This window comes from Panthera uncia, chromosome A2 (genome assembly GCF_023721935.1).
Source record: "Panthera uncia isolate 11264 chromosome A2, Puncia_PCG_1.0, whole genome shotgun sequence".
Lineage (NCBI taxonomy): Eukaryota > Metazoa > Chordata > Mammalia > Carnivora > Felidae > Panthera > Panthera uncia.
The window spans coordinates 3,385,903-3,403,154 of record NC_064816.1 but is presented as its reverse complement, the minus strand read 5'-3'; the positions used below and the strand labels follow the sequence as shown (position 1 = coordinate 3,403,154).

Here is a 17,252-nt window from a genome sequence, read left to right as displayed (position 1 = left end):
TTTCAACAATAGCCAGATTATGCAAAGAGCCTAAATGTCCATCAACTGACGAACGGATAAAGAAGATGTGGTTTACAGATACAACGGAATACGACTTGGCAAATGAGAAAGAATGAAATCCGGCCATTTGCAGCAACGTGGATGGAACCGGAGGGTATTATGCTGAGTGAGATAAGTCGGTCCGGAAAGGACAGATACCGTATGTTTTCACTCCTATGTGGATCTTGAGAAACTTGACAGAAGACCATGGGGGGGGGGGGGGGGAAAAAATAGGTACAAACAGAGAGGGAGGGAGGCAAACCGTAAGAGACTCTTAAATACAGAGAACCGAGGGTTGATGGGGGTGGGGGGAGGGGAAAGTGGGTGGTGGGCACGGAGGCGGGCACCCGTTGGGATGAGCCCTGGGTGTCGCTGTATGGAAAGCAATTTGACAGCAAGTATTTTCGTTAAAAAAAGAAAAAAAAAAGAATCGTTCCCTTAAAAATTAATTAATTAATTAATTAAAATACGTTAAAATAAGTTTTTAAAAAACAGGAAAGAGAATCACTTCTGCCCTGACGTCTCCAGAAGGAGCCACCTGCCGACGCCTTGATTTCTGCCTGTGAGACTCACCCAGAAGTGTGGCCTCCCAGGCGTGGGAGAGAATCAAGTCACCGCGAATCCCTCAGGATTTCCACTCGTGTGACACCCCCACCCCCCGTGAGGCTCCCTGGGCTGTGGGAGCCACGGCCGCCTCACAGGAGGGGCACCCTGGAACCCCCGTCCCCTCCGCCCCTCCAAGCGCAGCCCGACCTCTGGCCGCACGCTCAGCAGGCAGGGGGCGCCCGCCTCCCGTCCCGGGGGTCCCCCCAGACCCGAGCCAGGCCCCGCCACCTGTGCAGAGGCAGGGCGACACCCTGAAGCCACAGGCAGCTGGGCTGTGCACTGGGTTCTTTCCCCTAACAGGAAGGGCGGCCCCGAGCCTCCTGGTGGGTTCCCTGGCTGCGACCCGCCTGACCTGTCACAGAAAGGAGAGTGTCCTCACTGCGAGGCCCAGAGCAGAGAGGCACCTATGCCGACCATCGTGGGGACACACGCTCCCATGGGCGAATTCCGAGTACATGAAGTTTATCTCCGTCAAGTTATTAACGTCTTTCCCCGCATGCCGCGGGCCTTCCTGGCCTGATGCCCTCCCGGCCACCCGGGACCAATGATCGCAGTATTTTAAGGGCAGCGCCCGGCTGTCGGGGGCAACCCCAGGTATCTCCTCCCCACACCCGGAAGAGGAACAAGCTTCGTCAGCCCAGGGATGTGTCGCAAGAGGGCGACGTTGGGCGGGGCTGCCCGGGGCTGCCTGTTTGGGTCGGGGCCATTCTCTGAGTCACGGTCACCTGGGCCCGGAGAAGGCCTGGCACCCCACCCGGGGGTCTTTAAACTCAGGGACTCGTGAGCTGTGGGGGGAGACACCGGCCGACCCCGAGGAGTCCTCGGCCACCACGGGCCCTACACGGCCTGGCGCCCCACCCCCCCCCGCCCCCGCTCTGCCCCAGCTGCCACCTGGTCAGGAGCAGAAGGCTGTCCCACATCTGGATCCAGCCCCAGGACAGAAGCCCCCTGGATCCTGATAGAGGGGCGCACTGAGCCCCGGAAGCCTCCCCGCAGACTGGGAACAAACACCTGAGGGGTGGGGCCCCCACAGCCAGCGCGCAATCCGCAAACCGGAACCAGAGGGGAGAGGATTGCTCCGGCCCAGGACGCAGCCTCAGGTTTTCTGACTGAAGGGCTCAGAGACTGACCCCAACGGATCATGAGGCCGGATGGCGGACGTTTTCCAGGATGTGGATGGGGGGAATCTGCACCTCTGAGGTTTTGATATGTAACATGCCCGAAAGTATGTCCTCTGAGCAAATGTGACCTTACGATGAAGGTTAACTGTGAGGAAATACAACCTTGAGAAATACTTAACTACCCTTGTCTTGGGAAGTAGCTGGGGCTCCATGAACATGATGTCTGAAAGTTCCCTGGGAACCCCAGTCCTTCTCGGGGAGGCCCATCCCCTGCCCCAACGGGGCCTCTCTCCCCCCAACCGCTCACCTCTACCTGCTCCTGCCAGGCTCCGGGCCAGGAGGTCTGGCCATCGGATGAAACGCCCAGTGACCCCCAGCCAGCCTGCCCCCACCTCGGCAAGGCTCCTGCTGGCACAGGACAGCTCCCGAAAGGGGGCGACGGCAGTCAGGCCCTGGAGCGCGATCGCGCCCCAGGAGGGGCCTCTGCGTCACCAGGACTCGAGGGGGAACTTACCGCAGAGGTGACACAAGAGCCCCCTCAACCTCATCTGGTCCCCCGTGTGGGCCCGGTGCTGTGTCACTGTGTCCCACAAGCGGCTGCAGAGAGGGCCAGGTGCCTGTGTGTGTGGTCAGGGTCCGGCAAGGAAGAGAGACCAGAAAGTCCTCCACATCCTCCTCCTCCTCCTCGGGGAGCATCAACTAGGCCCCAGGTTCTCCGCGAGGCACGGGCACGATCCCCGACCTCACAGAGCCCGCAAGCTGGGGACCCGGCCGACCCCCGTGTCACAGAACCCTCACCCTGCCTTGCCCTCGGGCCCACGGCACCACACGTGGGGAGGGCTCTGCGTGCGGGCCTCCAAGCAGCGGGAGAGCACTGGCCGGCGGGAGCACGGGGCCCAGGAGGACGGCTGACCAGGGCGGACAGCGGGCGGAAGTGCCGGGCACAGCCCGGGACGACACGGACTCCACAGAGGATGCCAGACTCGATCGGCCTCGGTGCCACAGAACCGGCCCGTCCGAGATGGCCACGGAGACAGAAGGGGACCGAGCAGGCAGAGCGCCTCCCAGAGGCAGGACGCCAGGAGGCCGGGCCGTCCCCTCTGGAGTCCCCTGCCTTTTCCGGCTTCCAGGGGCAGCGCATCCCTGGCCGGCGGCCCGTCCTCCGCCCTCACAGCCAGCGGCACGGGGTCTGCCCACGGCTCTGCCTCCGGCCCTCCGGCCCCCCTCGTACAACGACCCTTGTGTTGGCACCGAGACCCCATATAATCCAGTAACATCTCCCATCTCGGGGGCCTCAGGTAACCCCGTGTGCCAAGCAAGTCCCTCTTACCACGCGGGGGAGCACACACACTGCCAGGCTCCCGCGAGCGGGCCGTGTGCGCCTTCGGGAGGCACCACTCAGGCCACTCAGGTGCCATGTGAAAAGTCCATCGTGCAAAGAAAGAAACAGTCCCCGCGTCCCTCCAACCTGGGCGCTTTCTGCTGTGGGGCACATCTCGGGAAGACCAGCACATCCGCCTACGTTCACCCAGACAGGAGCACAGTTTCTAGAACGTCGGAAACGGGACCGGGCTACCAACCGTGGTCCGCAGGCCCTGTCGTCCCCGAACCTAAGCAGACGTGGACAGCGGCCCGGGCCACGGAGCAGGAAGAGCCGCCCTTACGCCGCAGGGTTAAGATCCCCAGGGACAGCCAGCGGCGGGGGCCGTGCAGGCGACCCCCGCCGACAACCTCAGCCTGCAAGTTCACGGTGGCGCTAGCGGGCCCGGGTACGGCGGCGGCTGTCCCGAGAGGAGCTCTCGCGCACGGCTGGGGGGGGGGGGGGGGAGGGGAAGTGGCACGGCCACTGTGGAACGCAGCGTGGCAGTAACTGAAAAGGTGACGCAAGGGCTGGGACCACGTGACCCAGCAACCCCACGGCCGGTGTCCACCCAAGAAGAACAAAACACACGTCGGCACAGAATCCTGTAGTGAACGTTCACAGCAGCATCGTTCGTCACACCCCCAAAGGGGAAAGAACCAAAATACCCGTCGACTGATGAACAGCTACACACGGTGTGTCCCCCACGCGTGGGGACGCGATCAGCCAGGAGCCGGAGCGAGGCGCCCACCCCCGCTGCCCCAAGGACGGACCCCGAACACGCGACGCTCAGGGAGGGAACCAGACACGAGAGGCCACGCGGGGTGTGAGTCCGCGTGGGTGAGACGTCCAGAACGGGCCCATCCGGGGACAGGAAGGGGGCTGGTGGGGGCCGGGGGAGGGGGAGGGACAGTGACTGCTTCACATACAGGTTTACGTTATAGGAGGAGTTTCTTTCTGGGGGGATAAAACGCCCTAGAATCAGATGGTTGCATAGCTCTGCATACATACTAAAAAATCACTGTACTTGGGCGCCTGGGTGGCTCAGGCGGTTAAGTGTCTGACTTCTGCTCAGGTCACGATCTCAGGCCTCATGGGTTCGAGCCCCGCGTCAGGCTCTGTGCTGACGGCTCGGAGCCTGGAGCCTGCTTCGGACTCTGAGTCGCCCCTTCTCTCAGCCACTCCCCCACTTGTGCTCTCTCTCAAAAGTAAGTAACATTTTAAAATATATACTAAAATTTAAAAATTTAAATAAAAATCACCGTATCGTACACTTTAAAGGGTGACTGTTATGGTATGCGAATTCCGTCTCCCTAGGGACGAATGGACCTGCCAGACCACAGGGAACCGGTCTGCTTTCTCTCAAGGATTCTAATCTCCCTGAACGCCCCAGGCCTTTTGGAAGAAGGAACCAGGAGTCTAAGTTCATGTCTCCCCCTCCGCCAGAGGCCCTTTTCAGTCGTGGCGCTCAGTTTCTTCATGAAGCTACAAAATGGGCTGACCAAGGGAGAGGGCAGGTCAGGATGACCGCAGCGAGGGACCACTGAAGGTTAATCTAACCGCACGGAACGAGGTACGCACACAGAACATGCCACACTGAGCTGGGTACAAAGAGATGGCCACGTTTTGGAGATCTGGCCGTCTTCCGACAAAGCACAAGCTTTAAAGGTAAAAGCAACGCCTTCGGAGACACAGAGCAGATCGTTTCCGAACCCGTCCACGAAGGCCTGGCCCACCGGGCCCCGGCAAGCGACAAACTAACCCAGACCAAGGCCGACACACCTTTTCTGTACAGGATCACACGGTAAATATTCCCACCTACATTCTCGAGCTCGACTCTCTATTCTCAGGCTCGAGCCGACAGAGGCGATCTGTCCAGGCACGCCGCACTCTGTGTGCCGATAAAACTTTACTTGCAAAAACAGGCAGGGGGGCCAGATCGGTCCACCGACCAGTTAGCTGACCCCACCCCCAGATGCCTGAAGCCTACCCCTTAAGCAACAAAACCTTTTCTTCACCTCTCCTACAGGGGACCTGAGTTCCACTGCCCACCTCCCTGATTTCCCAAATCACGACAGAGCAGAAAAAGCCACACTCCGGCCCACGCTTGGCCCAATTAGCTACACGGCCTTGGAGCCCAACACTGAACACGAGGTAGCCATTCTCGGGGCACCAGGGAAAGCCACCGTGGGATGGCCAGGAGCACACAGGGCTGTTCGCCCCACACTGGCCAACCCCCTGCCGCCGGTCACCCCTCACAGGCCACACACGCTCTGTAGATGTGAGCCGGGAGGTGATGAGGTTGTTCGATCTCTTACGAGCCCACCATTGGCCCACCATCTGAGGCCACCTCTTTAAAACCCTCTGTCCCGGGTTTATTAGGAAAGTACAGGAGGAGGCAGAATGCCCGGAGTGAACACCCGCAGCAGCTGGGCAATGCGATTCTTTTCGAGGTATTTTTATCGTATTGTATTCGTAATTTTTTAATGTTTATGTGTTTTTTGAGAGAGGGGGAGGAGAGAGACAGACAGACAGACCGAGAGTGTGAGTGGGGGAGGGGCAGAGAGAGAGGGAGACACAGAATCGGAAGCAGGCTCCAGGCTCCGGGCTGTCGGCACAGAGCCCGAGGTGGGGCTCGAACCCACAAACGGCGAGATCGTGACCTGTGTCGATATTGGACAGGTAACCGACGGAGCCACCTAGGTATAAAAGAGCCCAAAAGTATTTTAAAGGGGCACCTGGGTAGCTCCGTCGTTAGGCATCTGACCGTTGATGTCGGTTCAGCTCACGAGCTCACAGTTTGTGGGATCGAGCCCCATGTCAGGCTCTGTGCTGACAGTGAGGAGCCCGCTTGGGATTCTCTCCCTCCCTCTGTCTCTCGCACATGTAGGTATGTGCACACTCTCTCTCAAAATAAATAAAGAAACAGTTTTTTCTAAAAACGGCATTTTAGGGGGCACCCGCGTGGCTCGGTCAGTTAGGCGCCCGACTCTCGATTTCAGCTCAGGGCGTGATCTCGCGGTTGGGGAGTTTGAGCCCCACGTCGGGCTCTGCACGGACAGCACAGATTCTCTCTCTCCTTTTCTCTCTGTCCTTCCCCCCCGCCAAAAAAAATAAATAAATAAACATTTAAAAAAAGGTATTTTAAAGTAATTCTCCATTTTTAGAGCCCCCCCCCCCCCCCACTTCTCCACTGTGACTGGTCACCATTTCCTGCAGGGCGTGCTTTCGGGTGAACGTGCCCCTGGATGAGCCAGGTCCTGATCCACACGACGCAGATGGGGCAGCTCAAGCGGGGCGATGCCCGCGTCCCCCGAAATGCGCCATGGCGAGGCGCAGCACTGTCACTCCGACGCCGAAGGACGGGAGCGCGAACGGGAGCGCCGCACTAGAGGAGGAGCGGCCACCAGAGCCACCCCGAGGGTTCTGGGCTCCTCTGTGCAAAGGCTCCCGGGCCCCGGACACCCCTGAACTCAGGGCCCAACAGCAGCCGCCTTCTCCCAGCAGCGTGCGTGCGGGCCTGACGGGCTGCCCCGGGGGGAGCCGCGGCCTTCAGTGCCTCGCTCTCCTGTGGCCACCCGGGCCTGGGGCCTGAGCACTTACTTCAGAGTCCCGGTCGTACTGGAGAGCCAAGGCCGCGGAGGACAGGCGCCCCGTAGCTGGCAGGGGTTTCTATCAGGTCCCGGCAAGGGTGATGGTTCCTACGGTGCACAAAATAAAAGCACGATGAGCTAAACGGATTGCGTGCCTAAATCTCAATTCCAGACTCTACTCCTAACAGCTGCGTGTAGCCCAAGGATACTGCCTTTACCCGGACATTTCCAAATCCTTGCCAATTTGCAAGAACAGTAAAATCATAGCTATAAGCGCTTTCCCCATTGAAGTCCTGCAGCAACTGCCCGTTTTAGGCTCAGCCCCTAAAAATCAGTAGCTGAGGAAGCGAGGGCTCCATGAGATAATCAAATCAAACCAAAGGAGCTTCTGGAAACCTTAAGGTTCCGGCAGCTCCTCAGAGGTTTGTGAGAAGTTCTGCCTCCTCCAAAGCCCCCCAGTCAGAAAGGCACCCCTCCAAGGAGGAGAGTCACAGGGACAACACGTATGTCTGGCGACCCCCGATGACACCCCCGGCAGGCGGAGAGCACAGGCAGAGGACAGGGCAGGGGCTGTACAGGGCCAAGATCCCACGGAGGGCAGGGTCCGAGCCAGTGAATGCACCGCTGGGCACAGAGACACCCCAACACCATGGAGTGGACACAGGACAAGACTCCCAACCTTCGGTGTAGCCCCGGCACCTTGGACAACCCGGGCTATCAGCTCTCCCGGATGCTCCCACGTTTTCTCTTATTTTTGTCGGGTTTTTTAAATTCCTGAGCACGACCCCATTAAACAGATCACAGGGTCTCTTCCCAGGTCAGACCCCCGGGTTGAAAGCGTCAAGCTGTGGGACTGCCCGACCTCGGGCTGCACCCCTCTTCTGGGCAAGGTAAATAAACTCCCGAGGCCTCCCCGGCCTGCGCCTGCGGCCCCCCCCCCCCCCCCCGCCCCCCCCCCCCCCCCCCCCCCCCCCCCCCCCCCCCCCCGCAGCTGCTGCCTCCCCCTCCACAGCCCCGCTAGCACCTGCCGGAGGCAAGGCTCAAGTCTGAGGACCCCTCCCTGGAGGTGTGGCTGGCAGAGCCCAGCCCCCGGGGATGTCCACGCCCTCAAGCCCTCATCCCTGCAACCTGAGGCCGCACTCCCTTCCGCAGCAGAGGGGACTCTGCAGGTTAAGGACCTTCAGGAGGGAAGATGACCCTGGGTCACGGGCGGAGCAGGAGGGTCAGAGAAGGCGACGCGACAACAGGAGCAGAGGCCGCACCGTCACACTGGGAAGGAGGAAGGTGGTGCCCCTCGAAGCCGCACAGGCAAAGAACGGACTCCCGCCGGAGCCACCGGACGGAGCCGGCCCTGCCCACGCCTCGGCGGCAGCCCCGTGAGACCCATGCCGGCGTCCTGGCCTCCCGATCGGGGGCATCGGTGTGCGCGGTTTTCAGTCACTGAGCGTGGTTCCCCGTTACAGCGGCACAGGGACACCCACACGGTGGCTTCTGTGCGCATTTCCCGCATTTCAGGGGCGTGGAGAGATCTCTTCACTTCCACTGACCGAGCGGGCTCTAGGCCGCGAGCTGCTGGCCTCGGGCTTTTTTGCTCCTGTGTCGAGGGGATCACGTGTCTCCCTCCTCGCTCGTGACGGTCTCTGCACGGGCTGTTCCCACGCTGGGCATGGGCCACACCCACCAGCACGTGGTCTGAAAGGCAGAGACCACCAGGGCCCGTGGTTCTCAGCTGGACAGAACCAGCGCTGCCGGGCCACCAAGACCATGGGTCCCACTACCCTCCTGCTCCGGGGGACAACGGCACTGACCCCCGAGCTGGGAGGCCGGGGTCAGGCCCCAGTTCTGTGGCCACAGCCCAAAGACAGCCTCTGTCCACCTTGACCCATGTCCACAGTGACCAAGGGGCCAGGCCCACCCGCCTCCACTGCTCCTTCGGGGGCCGCGTCCCCTCCCCCCCCCCACCCCCCCCACCCCCGCACGGCTGGCCAGCAGCCACCCTGGAGGTGCTGGGATGCCAGAGCCTGGCCTCAGGGCCCTGAAGCGTGGGCTGGGCACAGTGACAGCCTCCCAAACAGGACAGCATGGGAACAGGGAACAGAGTGAGCTTACAGTGGAGACACCGGAGGGCCCACCTCAGCCGGGGGACCAAGGCCAACACCGCGGTGACAGCACGCACCCCCGGGGTGGTGTCAGGGGGAGGGCGCTTCACTCGGGGGGTCCTCCTCCCTAAACCCATCGCCCCAGTCTCACCATGAGAAAAGCCGCAGACGCACCCAAGGAAGGGCCTTCTAGAAAACCCCTGCCCGGGCCTCTCGAAACCGTCACGGAGCATGGAGCTGAACAGAGTGCGGCCTTTACTTACTAAGAATGTATCAACATTGGTTCATTAACTGCAACAAATGCTCCAGCCTGAGAGGAGGTCCCAGTGGGGAGACCGTGTGGGGTGCAGGGAGCACTCTCAATTTCTCTGTCCCAGCAAGATGCTTTAAAAAAATAAAGTCTAAGTAACGTTTTTAAAGAAAAACAAAACAGAAAGGCCCGGGGAAGGCAGGCTGGGTTTGATGCTTCCTGTGGCCCGGGCTGGCCCGGCCCAGCCGCTGACCTCACTGTGGGCCCCGGGAAATCTGGGGCGCTAAGAATAGAACCCGGGAGGGGAGTCCGGTTGCAACAAGGTAAGAGCCTGCAGTGGCGACCTGAGACATCAGACATCGATGTCCGTAAAAGGCACCGTCTGACCATCCCTCCTTTAAAAAGGCACAATCTGACCACTGGAAGAGGCTGCTACTCTGACCGCGGGCACGCAGAGGTTGAAGCAGCAGGCTGGGTGGTGTTCGATTCACGCCACCCCCCACCCCCCACCCCCCGCAAAGGGCAGGCAGGCGGGGCCAGGAAGCAGCAGGAAACAGGGAAAGAGCCAGCTGCACCTCAAGGCTGAGGCATTAGGGACTGCCACCACCTGGTGGCCTCTCTGGGGAACCCCCTCCTTGGCTGGGTAAGGAACCCCTGAGTCCCCTGGTCCTACCAGCTCTCAGCTGTCCAGGGCTGACCCTCAGGGAAGGTCTGGAGGGCTGGCCCACACCAGACCACACTGCCCATTCGTGCCCTGGAGCTGGGCCCGGGTTTTGAGAGGCAGAGCGCTGACTGGGCAGCCTCCGGGCCAGATGGGAAGGGAGCCCTCACCTACTCATTCAGCTACCTGACCAGGAGGACCGGACGCCCAACTCTGCCTGCTCGTCCACGGCCACAAGCCCCAGGTGGCCCTCAAAAGGGGCCTGGCATCCCCTGCTCTCCACCCAAGCCTACAGGGGCTATTCGTGCCCCTCACAAGGCAGGGAGACCCCCAAAGCCTCAGAAGGTCCACCGACCTGAACACACTGTCGTCAGATCAGTATGAACTCCGGCCTTCTGAACAACGTACATACACAGACAGATGGACACAGAAATAAACACAGGCGCGCACGGAGGCACGCGTGGGTTCGGATTCCCATTTCCAAGCTCTCGACTGACAGGAGAGGCCCCGACACCCCCCGACACCCAGCTCACCGTTCTCAAATACCCTTCTCCAACGTGGAGAGGTGTCCTATTCCGGGGCGGAGGCAGGAAATATACAAGGTGAGCCGAGAGAGCATCTCGAGCACCTCGAAGGAGCAGGAAGGAAGGCAACCCTCCCTAGAGGGTGCGGTCACGAAGGAAGGACACAGGACCCCAGTCGAGGAGCGCCCGATGGCCAAAGCCAAGGGCAACTGAGGCGACAAAATGGTGACGGTGCCGGACTTACAACGCGCAGGACAGAATAAATGCTCCTAAATCTTCACTGGCGCAAAATTCAAAACATACCATAAATGAGGCGGAAGCGGCCGCCCTCTTCCACCAAAGAATTCCAATTCACAGATGGAGAAGCAGCCAGAGTCACAGGAAAAACCAGCGCAGGGAGATGCCCAGCAGGTGCTGCGACGGACGGGCACAGGTGTGAGAGGAAAGAAGGCATCTGCACAGTCTCCAAGTCCCGAAGGGAAAAGCGGCACCTTTCCCCGCACACTCCCCGGCGGCGGCACCACCGTAACCGCGGGATGGGGGCTGACGTCACCCACCGGCAAAGAGACACAGCGGCTGGCGGCAGAGAGAGCTCAGCCCGTCCCACACCGCGTGACCTGCATCCGAACCCCAGAGAACACCGGGCACGAGGCAAGTTGAGGGACGTCCCGCAGGATCCCCGACCAGCGTTCTCCAAAAGCATCGAGGTCACAAGAGATCAGCAAAGACGGAAACGGTCCCAGCCCCAAAGAGCCGGAGGTGTGATGGCTAAACGCAACACAGGGTCCCAGGTGGGGCTCTGGGGCAGAACGGGGACACGCGTGTGACAGCTGGCGGAATCCAAATAAAGGCTGTGGTTTGGTAAATACTCTTGCTCTGCGCTGCCTGCGTCGTTTGGGTTCCTCTGCACTTACGTTCCATGCTAGCTGCGGGGAGGTGGCTGAAAAGTACCCGAGAACTCTCAGAGGCTGTCTTTGTAACATTTCAATCCATCTAAAATTGTTTCCAAATAAAAACTCAAAAAAAAAAAAAAAAAAAGCCAACCTTTACCTCTGTCCTCTGAAGCTCGCTGCACAGCAGGTTTTAGCTGATAGAAGAGAGCGGCTGTAAAAAGATCCAGACCGATAAGCGAAGAAAAGCAAGCTGACGCCACAGTGCAATCTAGTTTCGGGACCCACGGAAGACCCAGCCTGCCGAACCCAAGTTTCAGATCCTTCCTGTCTGCAAGAGGCCAGGAAGCGACACGTCTCATCGATCTTCCCATACTGGCCAAAGACCCTCTTACTCACAGCCTCGCGCCAAACCCTCCGTATCCTGAGGGACACTGAAACCCAACTGTGGAACGTCGTGAGGGCTCAGTCAGGGACGTGGCGGGCGCCCCAGGCTGTGTGGATCCCGACGAAGAAGGGTCTGGTCTCGTTACGTGGAGACGTAAGAACCACATTACCTTCCTTGGTGCCCACCCCCAACAGCAGACACGACTCAGGATGACAAAACTTACAGTAAACTAGACAGTGTGGCACCAGCACGAGGACGGACACAGAAATCGACACAAGAGATCGACAGTCCAGAAATAAATCCACACTTGTGTCTTAATTGTTTATTTCTTGTGCAAAAGAGAGAGAGCGCTCGAGCGTGAGCAGGGGAGGGGCAGAGAGAGAGGGGGACAGAGGATCCAAAGCAGGCTCCAGGCGGTCAGCCCAGAGCCCGATGGGGGCTTGATCGCATAAAGCGCGAGATCATGACCTGAGCCGTCGGGAGTCGGACACTCAACCGACTGAGCCACCCAGCCGCCCCTGGAAATAAATCTGCACTTGTAAAGCCAGCTGATTTTCCAGGAGCTGCAAGACCATTCGAAGAGGAAAGAACAGTCTTTTCAACAACTGGACACCCGTGCGAGAAAGAATGAAGGTGAACCCCTACCTCACACCACATGCAAAACTCACCTCAAAATGGATCCTAGATCTAAACGCAAGAGCTCAATCTATAAAACGCTCAGAAGACAACACATGAATTAATCTTTGTGACCACGGATTAGGCAATGGTTTCTAGATGCAACACCAACACCACAGCCACAGAGCAAGGGAGGAAAAAGGAGGCCAAAACCCCAGAGAAAGTGGTAACAGGGCAGTCGGGGCCTGTTCCTGAAATGATGACACTTTTCACACTATGTCCTCTGTTTTCACGAACTTTCTCCCTGGAGAGCATGGTGGTGTCGTGGGGACAACCACAGGCTCCAGAGGCCTGGGTCAAGCTCCAGTCATGTGAGCTGGGGCAAGTTCCTAACTGGGCCTCAGTTTCCTCATCTGTAAAGTGGGGTCACCATGTTAATGCCCTACTCGTGCAGTTGTGGGGGCTTAAATAAGGCAACCGACATAAGCACTTAAAGGAATCCCTGGCACACTGTAAGCCCTCTACAAATGGCACTTGTTACAGGCTCACTCAGCCTGGGGCACCTGGGTGGCTCAGTCGTTTTTAAGCGTCAACTTCAGCTCAGGTCATAATCTCATGATTTGTGGGTTCGAGCTCCACATTGGGCTTTCTGCTGTCAGTGCTGGATCTCTGCCCCCACTTCCCTCTGCCCCTTCCCTGCTTGTGCTCTCTCTCTCAAAAATAAACATTTTTACAAAATAGTATTTATTTCCAAAAAAAAAAAAAAAAAGCATCCAACTCTTGATTTCGGCTCAGGTCATGATCTCACTGTCTGGGGTTCGAGCCCCGAGTCAGGCTCTGTGCTGACAATCAGGCTCGAGCCTGCTTGGGACTCTCTCTCTCTCCCTCTCTCTCTGCCCCTCTCCCATGCGCTCTCGCTCTCTCTCAAAATAAACTTTAAAAAAAGGAAAACAGAGGCTCCCTCGGGGAAAGCGGGCAGATCTGGTAACACGTGGGGTGGCAAGACACCCTCACCGACCTGTGCTCCCCGTGGCCGCGCGGGGTGTCTCTGAAGGGGAACCTGGCCACACCTCTTTTTTAGAAAACGCCCACCTCCTACCAGCCAGCTGCCTTTACGTTCAGGACACACGGCCTCCCCGTCCGCCCAGACGCCTCTACAGGACCCTCCTCTGCAGGGTCTGGAGCATGAAAGGTGGCCAACATCTTGGCACCTGGGGGGGGGGGGGGTTGCTAAATACAGACTTCTGAGGGAGCGCCAGGGCCTGGGAAGTTTCTGGCCTGGTGTCCCGCGCTGTGAGATGCCTGGAGGTGATCGGCCCTGTTCTGCGGGACCCACGGCACGCACTTCACATGTTGGAAAGGAGCGAGCGTGCTCGTACGTGTCTTTCTCAACGGTGACCTCCTCCGGGCGGCTAGGGGCCACAGATCAGGGAGGGAGACAAGAGTAACATCTCGAAGCGCTGGGTAACGATGGACTTTCAATCAACGGTGCTGGGTCAACTGGGCAGCCCTTTCGGAAAAGGCAGTCAGACCGTACATCCCAATGGATGAGGGGTCTGCATGAAAAGCAGGTGACCACACGAGCGCTGGAAAAAAACACGCTGAGTCCCCCTCCAACTCAGCACCGAAAAGGCTTTCCAATTAGGACTCCAAATCCAGACACGATAGAAAAAGAAAGACCCATAAACTCTACTACATCAAAAATTATTTCAAAACACACATACTGCTTCAGGGCAAATAAACAAAAACAAAAAACCCCCCATTAAAAAGTCAAAACGCATGCTCTCTCTGTGCCCCTAACCCACTCACATTTCATCTCTGTCTCTCTCAAAAATAAACAAACATTAAAAAAATTTTTTTTTTTTAATTAAAAAGGGGCACCTGAGGGACTCAGTCAGTTAAGCGTCCAACTTTGGCTCAGGTCATGATCTCGCGGTTTGTGAGTTCGAGCCCCGTGTCAGGCTCTGTGCTGACAGCTGGGAGCCTGGAGCCTGCTTCCGATTCTGTGTCTCCCGCTCTCTCTCTGCCCCTCCCCTGCTCACGCTCTGTCTCTCTCTCTCAAAAATAAATAAACATTAAAAAAAATTTTTTTAATAAAAAAATAAAAAGTCAAAATACAACTGATGAAACTCAGAACAAACATTTATAAAAATACCACAAAGGGCACATGGCTAACCTCCCTAATGTACATGAGAGTTTTACAAGGGAGGAAAAGCAAGAAATCCCATTTAAAAAGGGGTGGAAAAGGTACACCTGGGTGGCTCAGCTGGTTGAACGTCCGACTTCGGCTCAGACATGATCTCACAGTTTATGAGTTCGAGACTCACGTCGGGCTCTGTGCCGACAGCTCGGAGCCTGGAGCCTGCTTCGGATTCTGTGTCTCCCTCTCTCTCTGCCCCTCCCCCACTCATGCTCTGTCTCCCTCTGTCTCAGAAATAAACAAACATTAAAAATAAATAAATAAAAATTTAAAACATTTTAAAAAGGGGTTAAAAGTATGAACAGGCAGTTCACGGAAAAGATGTAAAAATGGTCTCTGACATACTAAATACTGTTCAGCCTCCCTCATCATTCCCGAAATGCTAATTGAAACCACACAGCACATCCTGCTGGTAAGGCTGGGGGGACCAGACCTGTCATCCCACAGGGCCGATGGGAGTAAACCCACACCACCCGCTGGAAGCGAGCTGGGCAGAAGCTGACGAAACGCATCTACGCTTCACTTCTGGCCCCGCGATCTCGCTGCTAGAAATTCACCCCGAAGATGCTCTCCCGCGAATACAAAAGTACCTATACGCCAGGGCTTTCGCTGCAGGGCCGTTTACAACTGTAAGACACTGGAAACAACCTAAACGCCCAGACACAGGGGAGGCTGATGCGCAGAAGAGGACGTCGCCATGGCCAGGTGAAGAGGCTTCCAGGATATGCCCTTCGGTGAAAAGCGCGGAGTTCAAGTTTCCTATGTCACACTTAACGTGAAAAAGGTGGGGATAGGAGACGACACACACGTCTGCTCTTTTGAGGGGCAGTGAAAGGATAAGCCGGAGACGACTGAGATCATTCCCTGCAAGGAGGGGTGACATCTGTCTCCAGACGTCTTTCTGCACAGTCCTGCTAATGTCCCGCCTCCTGGATGAATGAATGAGTGCATGAATGAATGAAATCAACAAGAGTTGGGGAGGGGGAGGAATTCTCTACAAATACACACAGAAACAAATAAAACAAGCCAGATTTCAGGTAAATAAGATAACCACAGTAAAGAAAAAAGGAAGAACTAACCCAGGCCATTTTTAAACACAATTTGGGGGGCACCTGGGTGGTTCAGTCAGTTAAACGTCCAACTATTGGTTTCGGCTCAGGTCACGATCTCGCGGTTCGTGGGTTCGAGCCCCACGTCGGGCTCTGTGCCGACTGCTCGGAGCCCGGAGCCTGCTTCGGATTCTGTGTCTCCCTCTCTCTCTGCCCCTCCCTCGCTTGCACTATGTCTGTCTGTCTCTCTCTCTCTCTCTTTCTCAAAAATAAACATAAAAAAAAAAATTTAAGGGGCGCCTGGGTGGCTCAGTGGGTTAAGTGTCCGACTTCAGCTCAGGTCATAATCTCGCGGTTCGTGGGTTCGTGCCCCGCGTCAGGCTCTGTGCTGACGGTGAAGAGCCTGCTTGGGATTTTCTCTCTCTCCCTCTCTCTCTCTGACCCTCCCCACTCGTGCTCTCTCTCTCTCCCTCTCAAAATAAACAAATAAACATTTTCAAAAAACCACAATTTTGCAACCATATGCCTTGGAAATAAAAGATCCAACAAATTATTAACTTCTACTCCACAGGCTTCTTTTACAGCTGGTGATGAGGCCGAGTTCTTGCTGACAGAGAGGGGGTTATAACATAGGAACGCAGAAGACAGCAAGGAGCCTGTGGCGGGGCACTGGGCCTGGAAATCTCAACGTGAACCCCCGGGCACCGGCGTGGATATGTGCGTATGCCAGAAGCAGAAAGGTCCGTGTGTGTGATATACACGTACATATCATAGGAATGCCAATACACGCACATGGGTAATTATTCCCAGCTCTGGCCAACGAGAGGGCCTAGAAGCACAGACACCCCATTGACAATGAGCACAGTAAACACCCAGGTCTTGGTTTCTAAACGGCACTGTCCACAAGAAGAACAAGGCTCCCTGGAGAAGTGGTCGACCCCAGAGGAGGGGCAGGGAGAGCACAGGACGGGCCTGGGACACCCACCGTGTCCCAAAGTTAGGAAGCACACACGGAACGGTGAGGACATCCCAGAGGACACAACGAGCCACCTCGAGGGGCTCTTCCCCTGGATAAATTTGGGACCGCTGGGGCAACCAGAAACATAACAACGGCACCGGATCGTAACCTACTGATTCAGGTAAGAATCCGTGAGTCCACACGGATATAAACAAACACACGGGGAAGAGGAGACAGCTTGTCCTCACGGCGGAAAACCAATCAACGAATGCAAAAGGAATGATGGAATCGATCCTCCTTTGGCCAGAGTCAACGAGGGCCGCTGAGACCGACAGTGGACGCTGAGGAGAGGCGTCCACATGGTCTCAGACGATCTCCGCGCAAGAAACTTACTAAGTGCGAACTGGAAGAGAGATCCCTCCTCACCCCAGAGATGGAGGCGAGTATCACCAGGCATGGAACAAACTGACCCCAGGGGCCTCCGGATACAACGTACGGCGAAGGACAGAAGGCCACTTCTGGGATGTTCCTGCCCAAAGTACGTAACGGGGAGGAGGCGTCAGACAAACCCACATGGAGGGACATCCCACAGGATAACCAGCCTGTCTTCTCCCAAAGGTCAAAGTCATGAACTCCAAACACACTCAGGAACGGTTCCAGGTTAAAGGAAACAAAACCGGTCTGACAACTGAACACGGTGTGGGATCCCAGACTCTCTCTTGAGAATTTCGAGAATTAATTTCCTGATTTTGACAAGTTGTCGGGAAGACAGATTGTCTTGTCTGGAAGAACTGAACACGGAAGCATTTCGAGGCAAAGGGGCATCTCTCTGAAACAGCTCAGGGAAAGTGCAGAGAGAGAGGGAGAGAGAGAGGGAGAGAGAGGGAGAGAGAGAGGGA

General features: G+C 57.2%; 1 protein-coding gene and 1 long non-coding RNA gene across 7 annotated transcripts in view; one reads left to right on the top strand and one right to left on the bottom strand.

Moving 5' to 3' along the window:
• The window catches only part of KDM4B (lysine demethylase 4B), a 103,745-nt gene extending 90,928 nt beyond the window's left edge, over positions 1–12,817 (bottom strand). For 2 of the 6 annotated variants that reach the window (XM_049639649.1, XM_049639650.1), the window contains exons 1-2: positions 10,557–12,809; positions 6,730–6,827 (exon numbers count right to left, since the gene is read on the bottom strand). In XM_049639649.1, coding sequence (XP_049495606.1) covers positions 6,730–6,827; positions 10,557–10,559 — 101 coding nt within the window. In that variant the 5' untranslated portion in view covers positions 10,560–12,809. Of the gene's footprint in view, positions 1–997; positions 1,477–6,729; positions 6,828–10,556 lie in introns of those variants that run through there. The other 4 variants (XM_049639655.1, XM_049639647.1, XM_049639651.1 and 1 more) reach the window with 4 other exon arrangements.
• LOC125928887 (uncharacterized) lies at positions 3,712–6,732 on the top strand. Its single transcript, XR_007459765.1, has 3 exons — positions 3,712–4,334; positions 4,444–5,579; positions 6,346–6,732. It is a non-coding gene; the product is annotated as an uncharacterized LOC125928887 (long non-coding RNA).
• Positions 12,818–17,252: the final 4,435 nt, after the last annotated feature.